General features: G+C 42.3%; 1 protein-coding gene across 3 annotated transcripts; it reads left to right on the top strand.

Annotated features, from left to right (window-relative positions):
- The first annotated feature begins 298 nt into the window (after positions 1-298).
- LOC139536073 (retinoblastoma-binding protein 5-like) lies at positions 299-20012 on the top strand. Of its 3 annotated transcripts, none has more exons than XM_071336209.1 (14): positions 299-433; positions 2036-2061; positions 4812-4984; positions 5190-5330; positions 5675-5837; positions 6004-6113; positions 6309-6428; positions 6694-6847; positions 7049-7120; positions 17119-17236; positions 17319-17388; positions 17502-17749; positions 17840-17917; positions 19224-20012. In XM_071336209.1, the coding sequence occupies exons 1-14, from the start codon at positions 415-417 to the stop codon at positions 19274-19276; spliced, it is 1545 nt and encodes a 514-aa protein (XP_071192310.1). In that variant the 5' UTR covers positions 299-414; the 3' UTR covers positions 19277-20012. The 3 variants fall into 3 exon arrangements, with proteins under 3 accessions (XP_071192310.1, XP_071192308.1, XP_071192309.1); XM_071336207.1 differs by having other exon boundaries at positions 17840-18037; XM_071336208.1 differs by lacking the exon at positions 2036-2061 and having other exon boundaries at positions 317-433; positions 17840-18037.
- The last annotated feature ends 1967 nt before the right edge of the window (positions 20013-21979 follow it).

Here is a 21979-nt window from a genome sequence, read left to right as displayed (position 1 = left end):
CTTTGGGAGAGACCCGGATGATCACTGGTGGTAAAATTTTTGAGTCCACTGGAAGCAATTATGGCTCAAAGTAGCGTGATGGCTTGTTAAAAACATGGGCACAAGCGCAACTGTGTCGGTCTTGATGGTGGGTGTTGGGTATAACGTTAATTTATTCAAATTTTGAATGAGTAGATTAAATCATGCGTACACAAATCTAAGTAACAATAATTAAACGAAAACACCCCAGTATCGACAAATGAATCCATTCCTCATTGATTTTTGTTTAGGCAGTTTCAGCATCGCTTTGTTTGGGGTCCTTCGTTAGGTAGGCACCAGTCGCGGTCTTGTTAACAGTAGAGCTACAAAGCAGTGTTTTGAATACATCAACTTGACTGTTTATTTTGATATTCGTGGTATCAAAATTGTTCAGCGATGAATTTAGAGTTGCTCGGTAATGATCATTTATCATTCTTCAATAATTGATTGGGCGCAAAAGCGCACGTAAACGAGGATACCGTAATCAGGCAGCAATACTAGCTAACGTTAGTAAGTAACGAACGCTAGCTTGTTCGCTACTAGCCCTCAAGAAACAATAAGAAGCAGTGAATAGTTAAACTAAATGTCCCTAGTGTTAATCGTACATTGAGGCACAAGGTGAAATCATACAGCATATAGTAGGAAACTACTATACGTTAGCCAATGAATGAACGATCTGCGTATGTGAGGAACTGTCACTGCAGTTAGAAGGATAAACAGTAGCTTGATAGTCTATTTACTCTGCAGCCTGCGGATTGTGCTGGCCTATTTCAGTCAGTGATCTTGAATCTGTTGTTTTAGCATAACGGCTTGCGATACGGTTTTAGAAACCTTTGGAACTTAACTAATATGAGCGATAATCTTTCCAATTCAAAATATACACTTACTGTACGCATTTGCACACTGCTGTGTATCTTTTGCATTTGAAAAATGATCACTGACATAAAAGGAACGTTTAAATGTTTCCATAAGCGAGATATTACAGTTTAGACAGAGCGTTTGGGTGATTTCCCTCACATGGCGGATATGTTCCTAAATAGAGATAATGGCTCGATCACACCAACAGTGTCATTGTACATGTAACAGTATAATTTTAAACCGTCCCCTCGCCCCAACACGGGCGCGAACCAGGGACCCTCTGCACACATCAACAACTGACACCCACGAAGCGTCGTTACCCATCGCTCCACAAAAGCCGCGGCCATTGCAGAGCAAGGGGAAACCCTACTTCAGGTCTCAGAGCAAGTGACGTAACCGATTGAAATGCTATTAGCGCGTACCCGCTAACTAGCTAGCCATTTCACATCCGTTACACTCACCCCCCCTTTCAACCTCCTCCTTTTCCGCAGCAACCAGTGATCCGGGTCAACAGCATCAATGTAACAGTATAACTTTAGACCGTCCCCTCGCCCCGACACGGGCGCGAACCAGGGACCCTCTGCACACATCAACAACTGACACCCACGAAGCGTCGTTACCCATCGCTCCACAAAAGCCGCGGCCATTGCAGAGCAAGGGGAAACCCTACTTCAGGTCTCAGAGCAAGTGACGTAACCGATTGAAATGCTATTAGCGCGTACCCGCTAACTAGCTAGCCATTTCACATCCGTTACATACAGACAGTGTCATTGTACACAATGGTACTCGGCATCATCTGGATATGTGTACCAAAGGTTCAACATTCACCTTCTACTACCATTTCTGCCAAGCCGTCTACACATACAGTTTGATACATACTGTAATGACCTGACTAGATCATAAATGAACAATTGTCCAGACAGAGGCTTGAGTTTGCGAGTTGACGGTTTATTAAACCAACTTTACACACAATACTTTCGATAAATCCAAGTTATGCACCAGACAACGCAATGCTGCAAGGCAAACGCAGCGTTCCATGGGAAATAAAGTACTTCTGGTATGATCGTGGCGTAATACACTAGCGTTACCGTCTGAATGGGCAGACTTAGGCATTACAGTACATGAATGGGCTAACCATATTCTTTGTTTTCTACTACAGAGTCGTTCGGGCAGAACTATCCAGAGGTAGGCTATTCTTGTTCTAATGTTACCTGTAACTTGTCAACACATCTCTCCCTCACCTTCCTCACAGTGAATGTTTATGCCTTCTCCCTCACAGTGAATGGTTATGCGTGTATGCTCATTCTAGTCATCAGAGTAGAACATAGCCAAGCAGTGCTCAAACCTTAGGAGGCATAACAGACGATCCATTGAAAATATGACCAAAAAATTGTCAACCAAATTTTACTTATTGATACTAACGTAATTCTCGATTTGGAAGGCACTGGTGTCTTAGACTATTTTTTATATTTGCCGGTAGAACCCCGATAACAAAAAATATTCTGAAAGATTTTACATCCACTTTTTGCACTGGGTTAGTTCTGCTAGAGGTATTTCTCACTTGGTACAAATGTCTTTCTGAATATTTCCTCTTCGGAGTTCCACCTGCAACTAGAAACATTTGTTTTCCTAAATTTTCCAAATCAGGAATGAAGAAAGTACTATTCTGCAGTGGAGCAGGTTGAGAGCTTAAAGTTCCTTGGTGTCCACTACACCAACAAACTAACATGGTCCAAGCACGCCATGACTGTCGTGAAGCGTGCACAACAAAATCTATTCCCCCTCAGACTGAAAAGAGTTGGCATGGGTCCTCAGATCCTCAAAAGGTTCTACAACTGCACCATCGAGAGCATCCTGACGGTTGCATCACTGCCTGCTATGGCAACTGCTCGGCCTCCGACCGACCGTAACACGGAACCCTAAACCGGCAGCGCGCGTGCGCGCGCTATCGTGCATAAATGTATTTTGTCCCTCTACACCAAACGCGATCACGACACGCAGGTTAAAAATATAAAAACAAACTCTGAACCAATTACATTAATTTGGGGACAGGTCGAAATCATTAAACATGTATGGCAATTTAGGTAGTTAGCTTGCACTTGCTAGCTAATTTGTCCTATTTAGCAAGCTTGCTGTTGCTAGCTAATTTGTCCTGGGATATAAACATTGAGTTGTTATTTTATCTGAAATGCACAAGGTCTTCTACTCCAACAATTAATCCACACATAAAACGGTCAACCGAATTGTTTCTAGTCATCTCTCCTCCTTCCAGGCTTTTTCATCTTTGAACTTATGGTGATTGGCATCTACACTTTTACCACGACAACCGGCAAAACATTTCGTCTTTCAATCACCCACGTGGGTATAACCAATGAGGAGATGGCACGTGGGTATCTGCCTCTATAAACCAATGAGGAGATGGGAGAGGCAGGACTTTCAGCGCGATCTGAAAATAGAAAGGAGTTCTATTTTAGCCCTTGGCAACGCAGACACTCGTTGGCGCGCACGAGCAGTGTGGGTCAGTAATTGAATAACATTGATTTCTACATTTATTTTGCGACGATCACGCACGCGACGTGTCCGGTCTGGTCGGCATGTCACTACAGAGGGTAGTGCGAACGGCCCAGTACATCACTGGGGGCAAGCTTCCTGCCATCCAGGACGTCTATACCAGGCGGTGTCAGAGGAAGGCCCTAAAATTGTCAAAGGTTCCAGCCACCCTAGTCATAGACTGTTCTCTCTCCAGCCACACGGCAAGCGGTACCGGAGCGCCAAGTCTAGGTCCAAGAGGCTTCTAAACAGCTTCTACCCCCAAGCCGTAAGACTCCTGAACATCTAGTCAAATGGCTACCCAGACTATTTGCATTGTCCCTCCTCCCCACTCTCTGTTGTCATCTATGCGTAGTCACTTTAATTAGCTCTACCTATATGTACATACTACCTCAACTAACCGGTGCCCCCCTGTCTATATCGTTATTTTTTACTGCTGCTTGTTATTTTCTCTTATCCATATTTTTTGAAACTGCACTGTTGGTTCGGGGCTCGAAAGTAAGCATTTCACTGTAAGGTCTACCTACACCTGTTGTATTCGGTGCATGTGACTAATACAATTTGATTTGAAGTTAAAGGTATAATCCACCCCAAACCACTAATTCCTATGAGGTAGCTACACAATAATAGCAAAGTCAATTTCAGCATGTGAAGTAACTAGCTAGCTGTAAAGTCGCGGTAACAAACTGCACTATCAATTCAGGAGTTTATCTCACCGAGTTCAACTTGCAGTTCTCTACCCAGAGTGAGTGCAAGAGTACTTTGCTGTGGCAACAACGGCCCTTTCCCACGTTTCCGACAGACAGACACAGGGCTCATTGCGAGATGGTACTTGAAGGAGAAACTGAGTTGAATAATTTGGTACACTGTTGAGCACATCTCAGTGAAATATATACATTGTCATGACGATATAAATAGATGGATGTGTTATAGACAAGTTTGCCCATACCAGTTATTGGCTGATTTGGCGATCTGGAGTTCAGGTAATTGTTTTAAAAGTGTTATGAAATGTGATATGGAATAATTGCACTATCTCCATTGACGAGAACCATGTAACTTTAGCTAGCTATGACGCGTTCCTACACAATTTTCTAATTTCACAGATGGACCACTTAGAAGTTAAATAATGGGGACAATTTTTATTGAACATAGGCTTTCACCAAATTGACAGGAGTTTCATGATTTTAATTTTTGGGAGTGGATTATCCCTTGAAGGTTGGTTGATTTTTTTTTTTACCGTATTGTCAATGGACTGTCTGCTCGACCACAAGCTTTAGCTATGCACAGGAGGTTCGAGCACAATTTGGCTAAGTAGAATATCGACATACCAATCTGTATGTGTGTTGTTTGTGAGTGTCTTGACATGGTTCCTGTCTCATTGGCAGGAGGCAGATGGCACTCTGGACTGTATCAGTATGGCTCTCACGTGCACTTTTAACCGCTGGGGCACGCTTTTGGCGGTGGGGTGCAACGACGGACGCATCGTCATTTGGGACTTCCTGACAAGGGGCATCGCCAAGATTATCAGTGCTCACATCCATCCAGTCTGCTCACTATGGTGAGAAAACAAACTATGGCCACAAGAAAGTAAAAACACCGGCAAGCACACCGTTCAGAATCCGCAAACCATGTTTATATATGCTCAAATGTTCTTCTTGTATTTTGTCATAAACCATCATTTCGTTCCAGAGCCCTTGTCAAGGGGTGTATTGACTGTGGTTCTGAATCTTAACCTTCCTTAACGTTTCCCTGTGTGTCTGCAGTTGGAGTCGAGATGGGCACAAGCTGGTGAGTGCGTCGACAGATAACATAGTGTCCCTGTGGGACGTCCTGACTGGAGACTGTGACCAAAGGTTCCGCTTCCCCTCGCCCATCCTAAAATTGCAGTACCACCCCAGAGACTTGTGAGTATATATCTATATCTACCTTGTCCTATACCTCAGCCCAGTCTTATCCTTTCTAACTAATTCCTAACCTCATCCATCAAACTACAGTTAGTAGTACCGTCCCCACCCACCTGGGAGTATATATCTATACCCCAGCTCAGTATATACCTCCACCTTAGCTCAGCCTACACCTCAGCCTCTTATGCTTCCTAACTGATTGTCACTCCTAACCTCAACCCATCAAACTACAGTACCACTCAACAGACCTTTGAGTATCTGTATGGAATAATGGAATACTTGTATGGAAAAATATGGAAAGCACCCCTTGAAATCGCAACCTGTCCCCTCCCATTGTGTTTCAGGGACAAGGTCCTGGTGTGTCCTATGAAGTCTGCCCCGGTACTGCTGACGCTGTCAGACTCTAAACATGTGGTTCTGCCCGTGGATGACGACTCTGACCTGAACGTAGTGGCGGCCTTCGACCGGCGGGGGGAGTACATCTACACAGGCAATGCCAAGGGAAAGGTCAGAGGTCACCAGGGGCTGGGGCAATGGGCACAGTTTAGATTTGAAACCTTGTTTATTTATTTGTGAATCATACATACTCATTTTGTCATGTCATTTATAAACAATATATAGCTTGTGTGTGTTGGAGTGTGTGCTGATTGTTTTCATTGATATAACCTTGCAGATTTTGGTGCTGAACACTAACACACAGGATCTGGTGGCATCGTTTCGGGTTACGACAGGGACCAGCAACACTACAGCCATCAAGTCCATAGAGTTTGCACGAAAGGGCAGGTGAGAGGACTGACAGTGACCTAATTTGTGTGTGTTTGGGAAGGCTGAAAAGGCGGTAGGACTCTAATGATTGTGTGGGAATTAATTCTGGTGTTTAGAAGGCAGTTGTGGGCCGTTAATGGAGAATATTTAGAAGTTTCATCAATAGACCGATCATGATCCATTCTCTCTTCTCTCTTCTTCTCCTTCCTCCAGTTGTTTCCTCATCAACACAGCAGACAGAATCATCAGGGTGTATGACGGGAGGGAGATTCTCACCTGTGGGAGAGATGGGGAGCCAGAGCCCATGCAGAAACTACAGGACCTGGTCAACAGGTACACACACACCACCGCTGATAATGGCTGACCCTGGGCGTGACCCCAGTCTCAGAGGGTGTCTCAGGGGGAGTTGGGATATGCCAAAAACACATTTCACGCATGCGTATAATAGAAAACAGGACAAATATGAACACCACACACACACACACACACACACACACACCTTCATGGCGCATACAAACCACACACATGCACACTTTGATACATCTCTCTCCCCTTCTCTTTCCCTCTCTCCCTCCCCTCTCCTCCCATCTCTCTGAAGAACACCGTGGAAGCGATGTTGTTTCTCTGGGGATGGGGAGTACATCGTGGCTGGTTCAGCCCGGCAGCATGCTCTGTACATCTGGGAGAAAAGCATCGGTAACCTGGTGAAGATCCTCCATGGAACCAGAGGAGAACTACTGCTGGATGTGGCTGTAAGGAACCCCAAACCCCTTTCTTTCTCACCCTCACCCCCTTGGTTTTTCTCTGGAGATATTCTCTCTTTTTTGCCTTGTTTCAGGGGGGGAAATCATTTTTGGAATTGTCTTTAGACTAACAGAATGAATAGTAACTCATTGTGCTGATGAACTTTGACCTGACTCTGTGCTGACCTATGAACCCTGACCTCTCTTCAGTGGCACCCTGTGCGGCCAATCATCGCCTCCATTTCCAGCGGAGTGGTGTCCATCTGGGCTCAGAACCAAGTGGTGAGTGACAGATAACACAGGTTTGACCTGAGTTCTATACCCTGATCTGGTCTGGGTGCTGGACTGGTCTTTTTGCTAATGGCTAGGTCTTGAGATTGAGTGATTCCACTGCCTTTGTAAGGCAATGATGAAGGGTGGTTCCATGCCAGCATAGCCCAAAAATATTTTTGGTATGTCACATTGTTCTGGCTATTTTCACATAGAAACTTAATTGGGAGAAAGGATGTTTGATATGCTTTTTACATTTGTAACACAAACCATTTTTGACAAAATCATGATGAAAATGGCAAATTTAGGAACTTTTTAGATCTTTAACCTTTCTGAACCACCCATCCCGGTACCGGGATAATTGTCATCAACAACGCTGAATAGCATAGCGCCACAGTCAAATAATATTACTAAAAATATTTATAATCATGCAATCACAAGTGAAATATACCAAAACACAGCTTAGCTTGTTGTTAATCCACCTATGGTGTCAGATTTTGAAAATATATTTTACAGCGAAAGAAATCCAAGCTTTTGTGAGTGTAGTTTTCAATGCTACATCAGCTAAACCCAAATTAGCATAGTCACAAAAGTGTGAAAAACAATAAAATTCATCGCTTACCTTAGATAATCTTCGAACCTTTCCACTCACGAGACTCCCAGTTACACAACAAATCTTCTTTTTGTTCGATAAATATTACTTTTATCACAAAAAAACGCCATTTGGGTTGTGCGTCATGATGAAAAAAACAACAGCCTCATTCCGGTCCTGAAAGGAAGATGAAAATTTCCAAACGTATCAGATTAAAGAATATTACAAAAAATATTTATAATCATGCAATCACAAGTGAAATATACCAAAACACAGTTTAGCTTGTTGTTAATCCACCTATCGTGTCAGATTTTGAAAATATATTTTACAGCGAAAGAAATCCAAGCTTTTGTGAGTGTAGCTTTCTATGCTATAACAGTCTAGCCTTATATTAGCTTGGCTAGCATGGTCACGAATGTAAGAAAAGCAATCAAATTAATCGCTTACCTTTGATAATCTTCGGGTGGTTCCACTCACGAGACTCCCAGTTACACAACAAATGTTCTTTTCTTTCGATAAATTTACTTTTATCACAAAACACCACCATTTGGTTTGCGCAATATTTTGCGGAAACAAAAGCCGTGTTCCGTTCGACAAATCCCCAAAAGTATCCGAAATGGTCGTAGAAACATTCCAAATGTTTTTTATAATCAAACCTCAGGTTGTCTTTAACAAACATAATCGATAATATTTCAACCGGAGCATAACCTATTCAATAAGAGAGAAAAAGAAAATGGAGAGCCCCTCTCTCGCGCGCAGGAAATATTCGGAGGACACCTGACCTCTTTTGAAACATCTCGCTAATTTTTCAAAATAAAAGCCTGAAACTATGTCTAAAGCCTGGTCACGGCCTGAGGAAGCCATTGGAAAAAGAATCTGGTTGATACCCCTTTAAATGGAGTTTTTTTTATTTTTATTTAAAATATCACTTCCGGGTTACTTTTTCTCACGATTTCGCTTGCAGAATAAATATTATTTTTCTCACAGACAACATTTTGACAGTTTTGGAAACTTTGGAGTGTTTTCTATCCTAATCTATAAATTATATGCATATTCTACGATCTGGGCCAGAGAGAATTTCCGTTTACGTTGGGTACGTATTTTGAAAAAAATTTAAATAATTCTGACCCCTAAGAGTTGCGTCACAAATCAGCTACCAGCCGCACCAAGCGCCATGTTGGAAGACCCCCAAAAAATAGTTGGGGTACAGGAAATACATTTTATTCAATGGTGCTTGGCAAAGCAGAGATGACAAAATACTTTTTGTTTCACCCATACATCAATATTATTAAAGTACAGTATGTTTATAATATCATGAACAAGTTTTTTATATATTCCAAATTTCATTTTCTATATTCATACGTTTTAAAGGGAACTTTTGTTATGGCAACAAGGTGAAGGTGCCCTCCTCAAATGGCACAACAGAATCTTTCAGATTGACCGAAGCACAGCATATAGCAACCATCCCGTATACTTGAGGGATGTCTCCTTTAATATCTGGGAAAGGACTAAGTAGTAGAAGTAGATGCTGCTGTAGCGTTGCTCATCTTCACGGTGGAAATCCAGTCGACATGGTGTCTTGATAAAGGTCAACTGGTGAACCTACAGTAGTACATCAACAAATGAAAGCAAACCTGATGTTAGAATATCACTTCTTCAGGTCACCTATACCACCAGGGCTCTTAATAGTTTGCTTCCTGTTTAATTCATTCAGGTGTTTAGTGTCACATAAAGATGACATTTATTGTCGGGCTTGAACAATGAATATACGATAACCACTGGAGTTTTTTGGGACAATAATGTTCTCCAAGCTATATGGATGTCATATTGTACAATTTGTCTCCCCTTTTCATGGTCATGGCTAGAAAGGATCCAGCTTCTGTCAAATGAACATCATATTTGACATTTCGTAACAGATTAGGAGAATTAGGTTAGGAAACAGGTTAACTAAAATGAACAAAAATTACTTTTGACAAAAGCTGAATCCTTTTAGCCAGGACTCCTTTTTTATAGGTCTGGATTACATGGTTGCATTCAAGACAAGGTCGTTTTTATTGATCTATTGTCAGTGGAGTAGGCCTAGACTACCATCCTATAAAAAATGATTCTGCTAATTTCTCCAGTCATATAAAGTGTAGTAGAATTGCATGAAATGTTTATCAAAGGCCACATTTTTCCTTTGGAAAGGAAACGGCTCTGATATAGCCTATAAACCTATGCCACTACACGCTTAATAGCCTAAATTAGCACTATCATATCTAGTCATAACATGAGGAAAAGTAGGCTTACATTTGTCTGCAATTGCGATGAGGCATGCAGTCCTTTGTCATAAAGGACTGCATGCCTAAGACCGAGTGTAAGGCACTGCATCTCAGTCCTAGAGGCGTCACTACAGACCCTGGTTCGATTCCAGGCGGAATCGCAACCGGCCGTGATTGGGAGTCCCATAGGGCAGCACACAATTGGCCCAGCGTCGTCCGGGTTTGGCAGTGGTATGGCTGTCATTGTAAATAAGGATTTGTTCTTAGCTGACTTGCCTAGTTAAATAAAAAATAAAATGAAAAATTGCTTCCCCAAAACTTTAAACTCACGCAACACATGCTAATTGCTAGACTACAAGCTATCTACCTAGCTAATTTTGGCTAACTTAGTGTTGCTGTTAACACCTAGCATAACAGCTAAACTAAACTCGAAATCGTTCAGACTTGATTTACCAGTGAGGAAATGATCGTAGCAGACCCGTTAATGACATCTGTCTGGGTTTAGGTCTTAACGGGCAAAAAGGTTTCTTCGCTTTTCTGACTGTTCGTGGGTCTTCTCTTGGTGTCACCAATGGTGCTTCATGATTGCGGGGATCTGTAAACATGTTTCCCCCCCGTTGTCTTTCCTGCCTTGTTAGAGCAGACAGATACTCTACAGAAAATGACCGTAGTAATGAATCAACTCGTTTTTGGCACTGTTATCATGCAGTTTGGGGTAGCCACTCGGCTATTGTCAGAAGAATTCATGCGGTGGTCTTCCAACATGGCCGCCAAGAGGTGTCGTACGTCACCTGCAAGCCCTCTATACATGCCCCCTGTAAGACCCAATGATCCGTGAACCGTACATGATACAGTCATCACCTTGGTGTCATTATACTCTTAATGGTGTGCTCTAAAATATGGAGTATCACTACATAGAGGCTAGGATATGCATATTATTAGTAGATTTGGATAGAAAACACTCTGAAGTTTCTAAAACTGTTTGAATGATGTCTGTGAGTATAACAGAACTCATATGGCAGGTGAAAACCTGAGAAAAATCCAACCAGGAAGTGCGAAATCTGAGGTTTGTAGTTTTTCAAGTGATTGCCTATCCAATATCCTGTGTCTATGGGGTCAGATTGCACTTCCTAAGGCTTCCACTAGATGTCAACAGTCTTTAGAACGTTGTTTCAGGCTTCTACTATGAAAGGGGAGCGAATAAGTGGTATGGTTTAAAGCCTTTAGGTTAGTCACGTGTGTGGCCGTGAGCACAAGCTCCGTTACTTTTCATTTCTAAAGAAAAAGGAATATTATTGAACATTTATGATTAAAAACATCCTAAAGATTGATTCTATACATCGTTTGACATGTTTCTACAAACTGTAATAGAACTTTTTTGACTTTTCGTCTAGACTTTGTGCTCGCGCCTTGTGCATTTTGGATTACTGGACTAAACGCGCAAACAAAAAGGAGGTATTTGGACATAAATGATGGACTTTATCGAATAAAACTAACATTCGTTGTCTGGCATGGAGACCTGGGAGTGCCATCAGATGAAGATCATCAAAGGTAAGTGATTAATTCTAACTCTATTTCTGACTTTTGTGACACCTCTCCTTGGTAGGAAAATGGCTGTATGGTTTTCTGTGGCTAGGCGCTGACCTAACATAATCGCAAAGTGTGCTTTCGCCGTAAAGCCTTTTTGAAATCTGACACAGCGGTTGCATTAAGGAGAAGTTTCTTTAAATGTATGTTAAACACTTGTATCTTAGATCAATGTTTATGATGAGTATTTCTGTAATTTGATGTGGCTCTCTGCACTTTCACCGGATGTTTGTTTGAGACAATGCATTTCTGAACATAACGCGCCAATGTGAACTGAGATTTTTGGATATAAATATGAACTTTATCGAACAAAACATACATGTATTGTGTAACATGAAGTCCTATGAGTGCCATCTGATGAAGATCATCAAAGGTTAGTGATTAATTTAATTTCTGACTTGTGAGCCCTCTCCTTTGCTGGAAAATGGCTGTATGGTTTTCTGTGACTAGGCGCTGACCTAACATAATCGCATGGTGTGCTTTCCTAGTAAAACTTTTTTTGAAATCGGACATGGTGGTTGGATTTACAAGAAGTTTATCTTTAAAATGGTGTATAATACTTGTATGTTTGAGGAATTTTAATTATGGGATTTCTGTTTTGAATTTGGCGCCCTGCAATTTCACTGGCTGTTGTCGAGGTGGGACGCTACCGTCCCACTTGTACCAGAGAGGTTAACCAGGTAGGCCAGTTGAGAACAAGTTCACATTTACAACTGCGACCTGGCCAAGATAAAGCAAAAGCAGTGCGACAAAAACAACAACACAGAGTTACACATGGGATAAACACGGCAGGTCCTGTCCGGCGCTTCCGGAGTCTCCCGTCTATTCGGGGCCCGCTGTAAGGGTCCCCAGTCCGAGGTCGGTGGCGAGGGTCGCCGCACCAAAGGCGCCACCTAAGTGGGCCAGGTCTATGGTGGAGTGGGGTCTACGTCCCGCACCAGAGCCGCCACCGCGGTGAAATGCCCACCCAGACCCTCCCCTATAGGTTCAGATTTTGCGGCCGGAGTCCGCACCTTTGGGGGGGGGGGGTACTGTCACGTTACATTTACATTTTAGTCATTTAGCAGACACTCTTATCCAGAGCGACTTACAGTAGAGTGCATACATTTTATTACAGTCTTTTTTTCTTTCTTTTTTTACATACTGAGACAAGGATATCCCTACCGGCCAAACCCTCCCTACCGGCCAAACCCTCCCTAACCCGGACGACGCTATGCCAATTGTGCGTCGCCCCACGGATCTCCCGGTTGCGGCCGGCTGCGACAGAGCCTGGGCGCGAACCCAGCCCAGCCTGGGCGGGAACCCAGAGACTCTGGTGGCGCAGCTAGCACTGCGATGCAGTGCCCTAGACCACTGCGCCACCCGGGAGATCTGACCATAGTTCCTTTTTTATGTCTTTATTTTGGTTTGGTCAGGGCGTGAGTTGGGGTGGGCATTCTATGTTGTTTTTCTATGTTTTCCATTTCTGTGTTTGGCCTGGTATGGTTCTCAATCAGAGGCAGCTGTCGATCGTTGTCTCTGATTGAGAATCATACTTGGGTAGCCTGTTTTCCCCATTTTGGGTGTGGGTGATTGTTTTCTGTTTTGTGCGTATTCCTTACAGAACTGTTTCGTTTTCGTTCTCGCTCTTTATTATTTTTGTCATTTCAGTGTTCAGTTTATTTTGTTTATTAAAATGAACACTTACCACGCTGCACCTTGGTCCTCTTCTCCTTCACCAGACGAAAGCCGTTACACATTCATTCAGATATTTTCATACATTCAGTTTTAATATTTGCATTTCATACTTTCCTGTACCTGTGGGCTGCCACTCGAAAGAAGAAACATGCATACAAAGACAAAGAACAGCATCAACAGTTTTGTAATATTCTGTATGCAAGGAAAATAAAGAAAAAGGCTCTCCAACCCCCTCAGTCCCCATGCACCCGCCCGCATCCTCCCTCCCCACCCGGAAACCATGTCTTCCAGTCTGGGTGTGCCATTTCAATCCCAGTTGCATAGATTTTCAATTTTGCAGCAAATAGAAATTGTGTGAATAAATAATAGGGCTAAAGAGTAGTTTACATTTGTTTGAGATCAATGAACACCACATCTTCCAGGGCAATTAGAGCCACCATATTTCTCTGTTCTCAGCCAGGGAGAGGAAGAGTCATTTCTAAACCAATTCAAAATTGGGGGGTAAAATGCTAAATGCACTCTCTGTAAATGTGTTAATTTAGTCTGGGCTCTCTTACCTTTTCATATACATTTTGAATACGCTCTGTGAATTCTATCCCAATAGCCGGAAGGGGGAGACTCACAAAATTCAACTGAGGCAATGTATTACATTTCACAATAGAAATTCTGCCGGTGAGAGCGACTGAGATGTTAGTCCATTCTACTGAGGTCTTATTGAATTGATTTTAGCCTTCTGTTGAAGTTTCTGGCAATGGTTTTATCTAAAGAAGGAAATATACTGTATCTATTCCTAAATATTTAAAATTACAAACAATTGGGATTCCATATGTAGAGATGGTGTCATCTGTCGCGTTCTTGAGGGGGAGTAAGGCAGATTTGGTTAGATTTATTTTATTTTTGAGATGTAGCTGAATTTGTTCATAATCTTCAAAGTGTTTGGGAGAGATTGAGATACTTTATCTAAATAATGTAAGATATCGTCTGCGTGTTATGAGATGGCTTGAGAGATATTGGTGTAATTCATTTTGATTTCCGAACTGCCTGGGCCAGGGGCTCCATAGAAGAAGAAACAAATAGCAGAGGTGAGATGGGTTCACCTTGCTTACTACTTCTAGTGATTCTGAATGGAGCAGAGCAGGTATGGCCTGTTATTACTATGGCTAAGGGAATTGACATATATAATTTTTTGTCCTATTCAATGGTTGCAATATCTGCTAATTGATCATTACTATTACCAGTCTATGTCTGGTAACAGTAATGTTAATGAATTACCGTCATGTGTTTTGAAGGACTCTGTTGCTATATATGACAAAACTGAAATGCTGAATTGTTTCAATGAGCACTTTGTATCATCTGGTAGGCTGTTTGATTCAGTGTCCTCTGTCTCTGTACAACCCTGTGTGGATGAACCAGTGTCCTCTGTCTCTGTACAACCCTGTGTGGATGAACCAGTGAGAGCTGGTCAAACTTTTAGCTTTCTGCCATTCTCAGTGCAGGTGGTACATAAAGCCCTGAAATCCTTAGATCAAAGAAAGCCTGCAGGTCCTGATCTTTTGGATCCCTGCTTTTTAAATCTGGCAGCTGATTTCATAGCTGAACCACTTACATATCTGTTCAATCTAACCCTGGAATGTAATGAAATTCCAAAGATCTGGAAATCAGCTTTTGTCCTACCACTTTTAAAAGGGGGAGATCCAACTCTTTTAAATAATTATAGGCCAATCTCAAAGCTGTCACCCCTGGTGAAAATACTTGAAACCCTTGTAAGTGAACAGCTAAAAGAGTTTTTATTTACTAACTCTATTTTATCAATGTACCAATCTGGCTTCAGGAAGAAGCATAGCACAATTACAGCAGCCATGAAGGTTTTAAATGATATCACTGAAGCCCTTGACAAAAAACAGCACTGTGTCTCACTTTTTATTGATCTCTCTAAGGCTTTTGATACAGTTGATCATGCTATACTAAGGCAGAGATTGTTGAGTGTAGGTCTTTCGGAGCATGCAGTTGCATGGTTTGCTAACTATCTGTCTGATAGAACTCAGTGCACTCAATTTGATGGGCTCATGTCTGTCAAATTGTCTGTCCTGAATGGTGTGCCCCAAGGCTCTGTACTTGGTCCTCTCTTATTCACTATTTATATAAATGATTTAGACAAAAATGTCCAAAATGCACAACTTCATTTTTATGCTGATGATACTGTTATTTACTGTTGTGCCTCATCTCTTACAAAAGCTTTCCAGAACTTGCAAACTGCTTTTTATACTGTTCAACATACCTTGTGTCAATTGAAGCTTATCCTCAATACTGACAAAACTAAACTAATGGTGTTTTCTAATGCAAGAAATAGACCTCTGAACCTATCACCTATTACTACCTGTCAGGGCAAGGAGATTGAGGTTGTAACCTCATATAAATATCTTGGAATTCTAATTGATGACGGCCTCTCTTTTAAATTGCATATTCAACAACTTACAAAAAAATTGAAGCTGAAATTGGGATTTTATTTTAGGAATAAGGCCTGTTTTTCTTTTGAAGCCAGAAGGAGGCTAGTATCAGCTACATTTATGCCTTTACTAGACTATGGGGATATTTTATATATGAATGCTTCCGCTCAGTGTTTGAGATCAATTGACACTCTTTACCATGGCACTTTGAGATTTATTTTAAACTGCAAAACCCTTACGCACCACTGCACTTTATATACCAGGATTGGCTGGCCTTCTCTAGTCACTCGTAGGCTCAGTCACTGGTATACTTTTATTTACAAAGCCATTTTGGGTTTACTACCTTTTTATTTGGGCATTTTTATTGTTCAGAAATGTGGTGGGTACTCTCTTCGTTCGCTAGACTTTATCCTGCTAACTGTTCCAAATATCCGAACTGAATTTGGTAAAAGGTCTTTTATGTACTCTGCGCCATCGTCTTGGAACGCCTTACAAAATCATTTTAAACTGGAAGAACTTGTCCCGGTTGGTGTTTTTAAATCACTGATGAAGGATTTTGAGGCTGATTCCCTGACCTGTCAATGTTTTTAATTTGCTGTTTTTGATATTGTTATACTCTTGTGAATTCAATGGTTTTTACTAGATTACTTGTAGTTTTTCATGTTGTCTGTCTGTAATTTTTGTAATGACTTGGTGCTGCCTATCTTGGCCAGGACGCTCTTGAAAAAGAGATTTTAAATCTCAATGAGCCCTTCCTGGTTAAATAAAGGTTAAATAAAATAAATAAAATAAAATTACTGCAAAGCTTGTTAGCCAGTAGAACACTGGGTCGATTACCATGGAAGTAATGGTTGAGTCTAACTCGATGGATGGTAAATTCTGCTCCGTCTTATAAAAGAAAATGGTTTGTGATACAAATGTAAAAAGCATGTTAAAGGTAGACTCAGCGAAATGACGTTACCTCGAGCAGCCACGCAGATATTGAGATGAGTGAGATGAAGACTTCGCTGCAACACAGTCACACACAATGTCTGCACATGTGCACGGGTTCACTTCACGCTGTTTACAGTGTGGTAGCCAGTGCACCAAAACAGCAGAGCAGTTGAGCCCTGTGCTTCAACGCTCATAGTTTTTGCGGAAATTGACCCATTATGCTGTTTACTTTCTGCATCTACGTCATATTGCTGAGTCTACCTTTAAACATTCTTCCTCCCAATGAAGATGTGAGAACAGTTTTGCCAGAACAGTCTGGAGTACCAAAAATATTTTGGGGCTATGCTGGCGTGCAATCGCCCATGAAGCACTGTTGAAAGAGGAATCATTCAGGAGTCCACAAGATTCCAGAATCATAAACCAAAACTGTCTACTGATGAGGATGGATGTTATGGTTGTGGATCTAATGGAATGGGTTGGTTAATTCATTCCATGCTGTGATTTTGTGTTCAGGAAAACTGGAGTGCGTTCGCCCCAGACTTTAAGGAGCTGGATGAGAACGTGGAGTACGAGGAGAGAGAGTCTGAGTTTGATATAGAAGACGAGGATAAAAGTGAACCTGAACAGACAGGTACACACACACACACAAACATGTGCATAAATGGAGAGACATTGCTACTTGTCAGGGACTTATTTGTGTGTGTGTGTCCCAGGTGCGGATGCTGCGGAGGATGAGGAGGTGGATGTGACCTCTGTTGACCCCATTGTGGCTTTTTGCAGCAGGTGAGTGTGTGTGATGATGAAGGTAGACAGGTGTTGTGATGGTGATACTTTTATAGCTTTAAATAGGCAAGGCAATTGAATAGAAATGTAATTGCAACACAATACTGTGTTAGTGATGAGGAGCTAGAAGACTTCAAGGCCTTGCTCTACCTGCCCATCGCTCCAGAGGTAGAGGACCCTGAGGAGAATCCATTTGGTCCCCCTCCGGATGCAGCCGTCCAGACCGCCCCCGCAGAAGATGGTTCTTCCCACACAGGGGGCGGGGACAAGAAGCAACGCCAGCCATCCTCAGAAGGAGCTCCTCCCAAAAAGAAGGCCCGTACCACCACCATCATTGAACTACAAGGGGTGCCCAGTGATGGTGAGAGTCAGAACACACACACACACACACAACAACTTTTAACCATTGATTGGATACCTATTTGACTTGTGTTTTCTCCCCCTATCCCAGAGGTGCACCCCTTACTGGGGGTGAAGGGAGACAGCAAGTCCAAGAAGAAGACGGCAGGGCGGCCGAAAGGCTCCAAAGGTAAAGAGAAAGACTTCCCCTTCAGGCCCAAACCCTACAGGGGGGACAGGGTCTACCCTGACGGAGTGGAAGTGGGAGGAGGGATGAAGGGCAGAGTGGAGGGGGGCCTTACTGCTGCAGGTAAGGATGTGATATGATATGACGCCACAATGGGGAGCTATGCTGATCCTGCTAGCTACAATGCTTCACCAGCCATCTGCTCCCGCGGCCCGGCTAGGCCCACCCTACAAACACACACGGACCCTTTAACTGAGCCCAAACCGCCCACTATCCCCAGGCCCCCAACCCCCTACCCTACAACCCACCCTCCTTAACTCTGCTGATTAGGAACTGATTCTGGGACAGATTTGAAATGTGGTGGTGGGACTAATCCATACAAAATCAAGATATTCTCCCCACTGTGAGGGTTTGGGTTAGTTGTGATTCTGGCTTTCTGGTTGTTGGTTTGGTTTGGTTTCCAATATGGCCACCGGCCAGCCGACTGACCTGGAGCTAGATGGCTTTATACTGACCTGACCTGCGGCTGGTTTGTCTACTTCCTGCTTGCCCTTCCTGCTCCACTCCGCACCGGCCTCGCTCTTCCCTGGGCTTGTGTGTCTGTAGGTGTGTGTTGGTGGATGGGTATATCCAGGTTTGTGTCTATGTTGGATGTGTTTGGGTGTTTTGTATATTTGTGAAATCAATTCTGCTCTAAGATCTGTGATGTTTGCTGTGCTTTTTTTAACAACTGTCAAATCATCCTGCTGGACCACAATGCAAGACACTGAGAGTTGAGCAAAACTGAGCTGTCATAGGCTGTGTTCAAAGTTCTTCTCATTTTTTTGTTGGTAAAAAACAACTCATGGTCCCTTGGAACCTATGCAATGTAATTGGGTCAAATTGCATCAGTGATTCAAAAGGAGAAATATACAAATGTTTGTTATTACAATACATTTGTGAAACTTTGCAAGCAAGCAGTGAGGGAATTTCTTCTATTGAATCATGTTTTATTTTCCAATGCACCTCCAAAAGCATATTCTTTCAAATTGCATTATTGAAAATTGTTATGGTAAGAGATTATACACCTGAAATGCCTCTGCTTTGAATTCTGTGTTTATTTCATGTGAACCATACTGTCTGCTCTGGTAAAGTATGAAATCGATAGACTATAATTTTTGTACCTGGGAAGAAGGTAAGACAGACAATATTTAGTGTTCAAGGTCAGGTCCTGAGTGTTTCTCCTCAGTAGATAAGGAGTATGTATGTATGTTCATTGTGAGACCTGTTCTATGTATTCTATGTGATATTGTTGGTGTTGTTCCTACAGGAAGCCTGGTTTCACAGTCCTACAAACGGCATGATATTGTGGGTCTGGACTGAGCCAGCATCATCATCGCCCCCCGTGGTTCTGAAAGGAGAAGGACAGGCATCTGAACAGTTTTTTTTTTACATTTTATTTTTTACTCTCCTAAACTCAAAAGACAATTTTTGTGACATCACTCAAGACTCATTATGACATCACAGCCTTCTATCACTCAGGCTGTTGACTGTGGGGTTTCGTAAACCCACGGGCTGTCTCTTTCTGTGTTGCCATGGTTACTTGGATTATCTCCCTTCTATCAAAGACTGCTGTATGAGACCTAATGATATCACAGGTTTGGATGAGAGTTCTGACTGGTAACTCTATGCCCCAGCAACATGGCAGATTCACACTTTCTCTTTTTGCAGTTTTTGGTACTAGTAAAAGAAATGGACCAACAGAAGGGTGGCATGTAGCCTAGTGGTTAAGAGCTTTGGGCCAATAACTGAAAGGTTGCTGGTTTGAATCCCCGAGCAGACTAGGTGAAAAATATGTTGATGTGCCCTTGAGCAAGGCACTTAACCCTAATTGGTCCTTTAAGTCTCTCTGGATAAGAGCGTCTGCTAAATGACTCAAATGTAGAAGAGGGAAGCAACAATCTGCAATAGTAAAGGATCACCTCTTCTCTATGTCTGTCTTTCTCTGGAGGATCACTGTACAGATATAATAAGCTGCACTGTAGTGTGTCGCAACTTGTCTGCTTTTAACTCCTTCAAAATATATATATATATATATTATTAAACCATTTTGATTTTGGTGAAGCCACCTCTGTGTAATTATTTAGTCTTCCTGACTGGAGTTTCTTGTCTGTGGAAGAATGATCTCTCACTCTGATTACCCCCCCCCCCCCCCCCCCTGCAAACACAATAAAATATCAGATTACAGTCACTCACTGCACAGTAGGGTTGAATAGGGGGTTTCCTGCCAAAACCCACTGCCTTTTCCCGGGATAAATATGTGAGAAACCGTTAAATTATATATTTTTAAATTAAATGAACAGCATAATGTGAAATGGAACCGTTAAATTATATGAGATGTCTAAATCTGTCTTCTCTGCTATCTGCATGATGAATCATCAACACTCAGGGTGGGGACAGAGACCGCATCTCAGTAGACTATGGAGCGCAGTCCATCTATCATCTTATGGTAACTTTTTTTTCTTGTGACAGTTGGGCCTACAGTGCATTTGCTGTATAATGCGTTGCCTATACTACAGTATGATAATATAACAACTGAATGCACGTCTAATTTACACATCTCCACCTGGCTTTCAGGGGTCACCTTACTTTTTCATTGTAAAGATATATTTTTTTTTTTATATTTGCAGCTGCAGAGTTTTAAACAGCCTATTACTAGAATATCATTGCTATAAATCAGTGCACATTTGAACACTGTCTTTCTCCATTAATTCCATTCAAATTGAGTCCAAAATAGATAATCCTGTTCAAGATTGATATCTGTGTGTATGTGTACAGTGGGGCAAAAAAGTATTTAGTCAGCCACCAATTGTGCAAGTTCTCCCACTTAAAAAGATGAGAGAGGCCTGTAATTTTCATCATAGGTACACTTCAACTATGACAGACAAAATGAGAAAAAAAAATCCAGAAAATCACATTGTAGGATTTTTAACGAATTTATTTGCAAATTATGGTGGAAAATAAGTATTTGGTCAATAACAAAAGTTTATCTCAATACTTTGTTATATACCCTTTGTTGGCAATGACAGAGGTCAAACGTTTTCTGTAAGTCTTCACAAGGTTTTCACACACTGTTGCTGGTATTTTGGCCCATTCCTCCATGCAGATCTCCTCTAGAGCAGTGATGTTTTGGGGCTGTTGCTGGGCAACACGGACTTTCAACTCCCTCCAAAGATTTTCCTAGGGGTTGAGATCTGGAGACTGGCTAGGCCACTCCAGGACCTTGAAATGCTTCTTACTGAAATGCCACTCCTTCGTTGCCCGGACCGTGTGTTTGGGATCATTGTCATGCTGAAAGACCCAGCCACGTTTCATCTTCAATGCCCTTGCTGATGGAAGGAGGTTTTTACTCAAAATCTCACGATACATGGCCCCATTCATTCTTTACACGGATCAGTCGTCCTGGTCCCTTTGCAGAAAAACAGCCCCAAAGCATGATGTTTCCACCCCCATGCTTCACAGTAGGTATGGTGTTCTTTGGATGCAACTCAGCATTCTTTGTCCTCCAAACACGACGAGTTGAGTTTTTACCAAAAAGTTATATTTTGGTTTCATCTGACCATATGACATTCTCCCAATCTTCTTCTGGATCATCCAAATGCTCTCTAGCAAACTTCAGACGGGCCTGGACATGTACTGGCTTAAGCAGGGGGACACGTCTGGCACTGCAGGATTTGAGTCCCTGGCGGCGTAGTGTGTTACTGATGGTAGGCTTTGTTACTTTGGTCCCAGCTCTCTGCAGGTCATTCACTAGGTCCCCCCGTGTGGTTCTGGGATTTTTGCTCACCGTTCTTGTGATCATTTTGACCCCAGGGGGGAGATCTTGCGTGGAGCCCCAGATCGAGGGAGATTATCAGTGGTCTTGTATTTCTTCCATTTCCTAATAATTGCTCCCACAGTTGATTTCTTCAAACCAAGCTGCTTACCTATTGCAGATTCAGTCTTCCCAGCCTGGTGCAGGTCTACAATTTTGTTTCTGGTGTCCTTTGACAGCTCTTTGGTCTTGGCCATAGTGGAGTTTGGAGT

Source organism: Salvelinus alpinus, chromosome 12 (genome assembly GCF_045679555.1).
Source record: "Salvelinus alpinus chromosome 12, SLU_Salpinus.1, whole genome shotgun sequence".
Classification (NCBI taxonomy): Eukaryota; Metazoa; Chordata; class Actinopteri; order Salmoniformes; family Salmonidae; genus Salvelinus; species Salvelinus alpinus.
Note: the sequence above shows the minus strand (reverse complement) of the source record. Positions and strands in the feature narration are given on the sequence as shown.

Excerpts from the sequence above, each read along its gene's own strand:
- LOC139536073 (XM_071336207.1), top strand. Across the intron at positions 6,114-6,308 it reads GAGTTTGCACGAAAGGGCAG|TTGTTTCCTCATCAACACAG; the intron begins GTGAGAGGACTG and ends TCCTTCCTCCAG. Across the intron at positions 17,389-17,501 it reads ATTGTGGCTTTTTGCAGCAG|TGATGAGGAGCTAGAAGACT; the intron begins GTGAGTGTGTGT and ends ATACTGTGTTAG.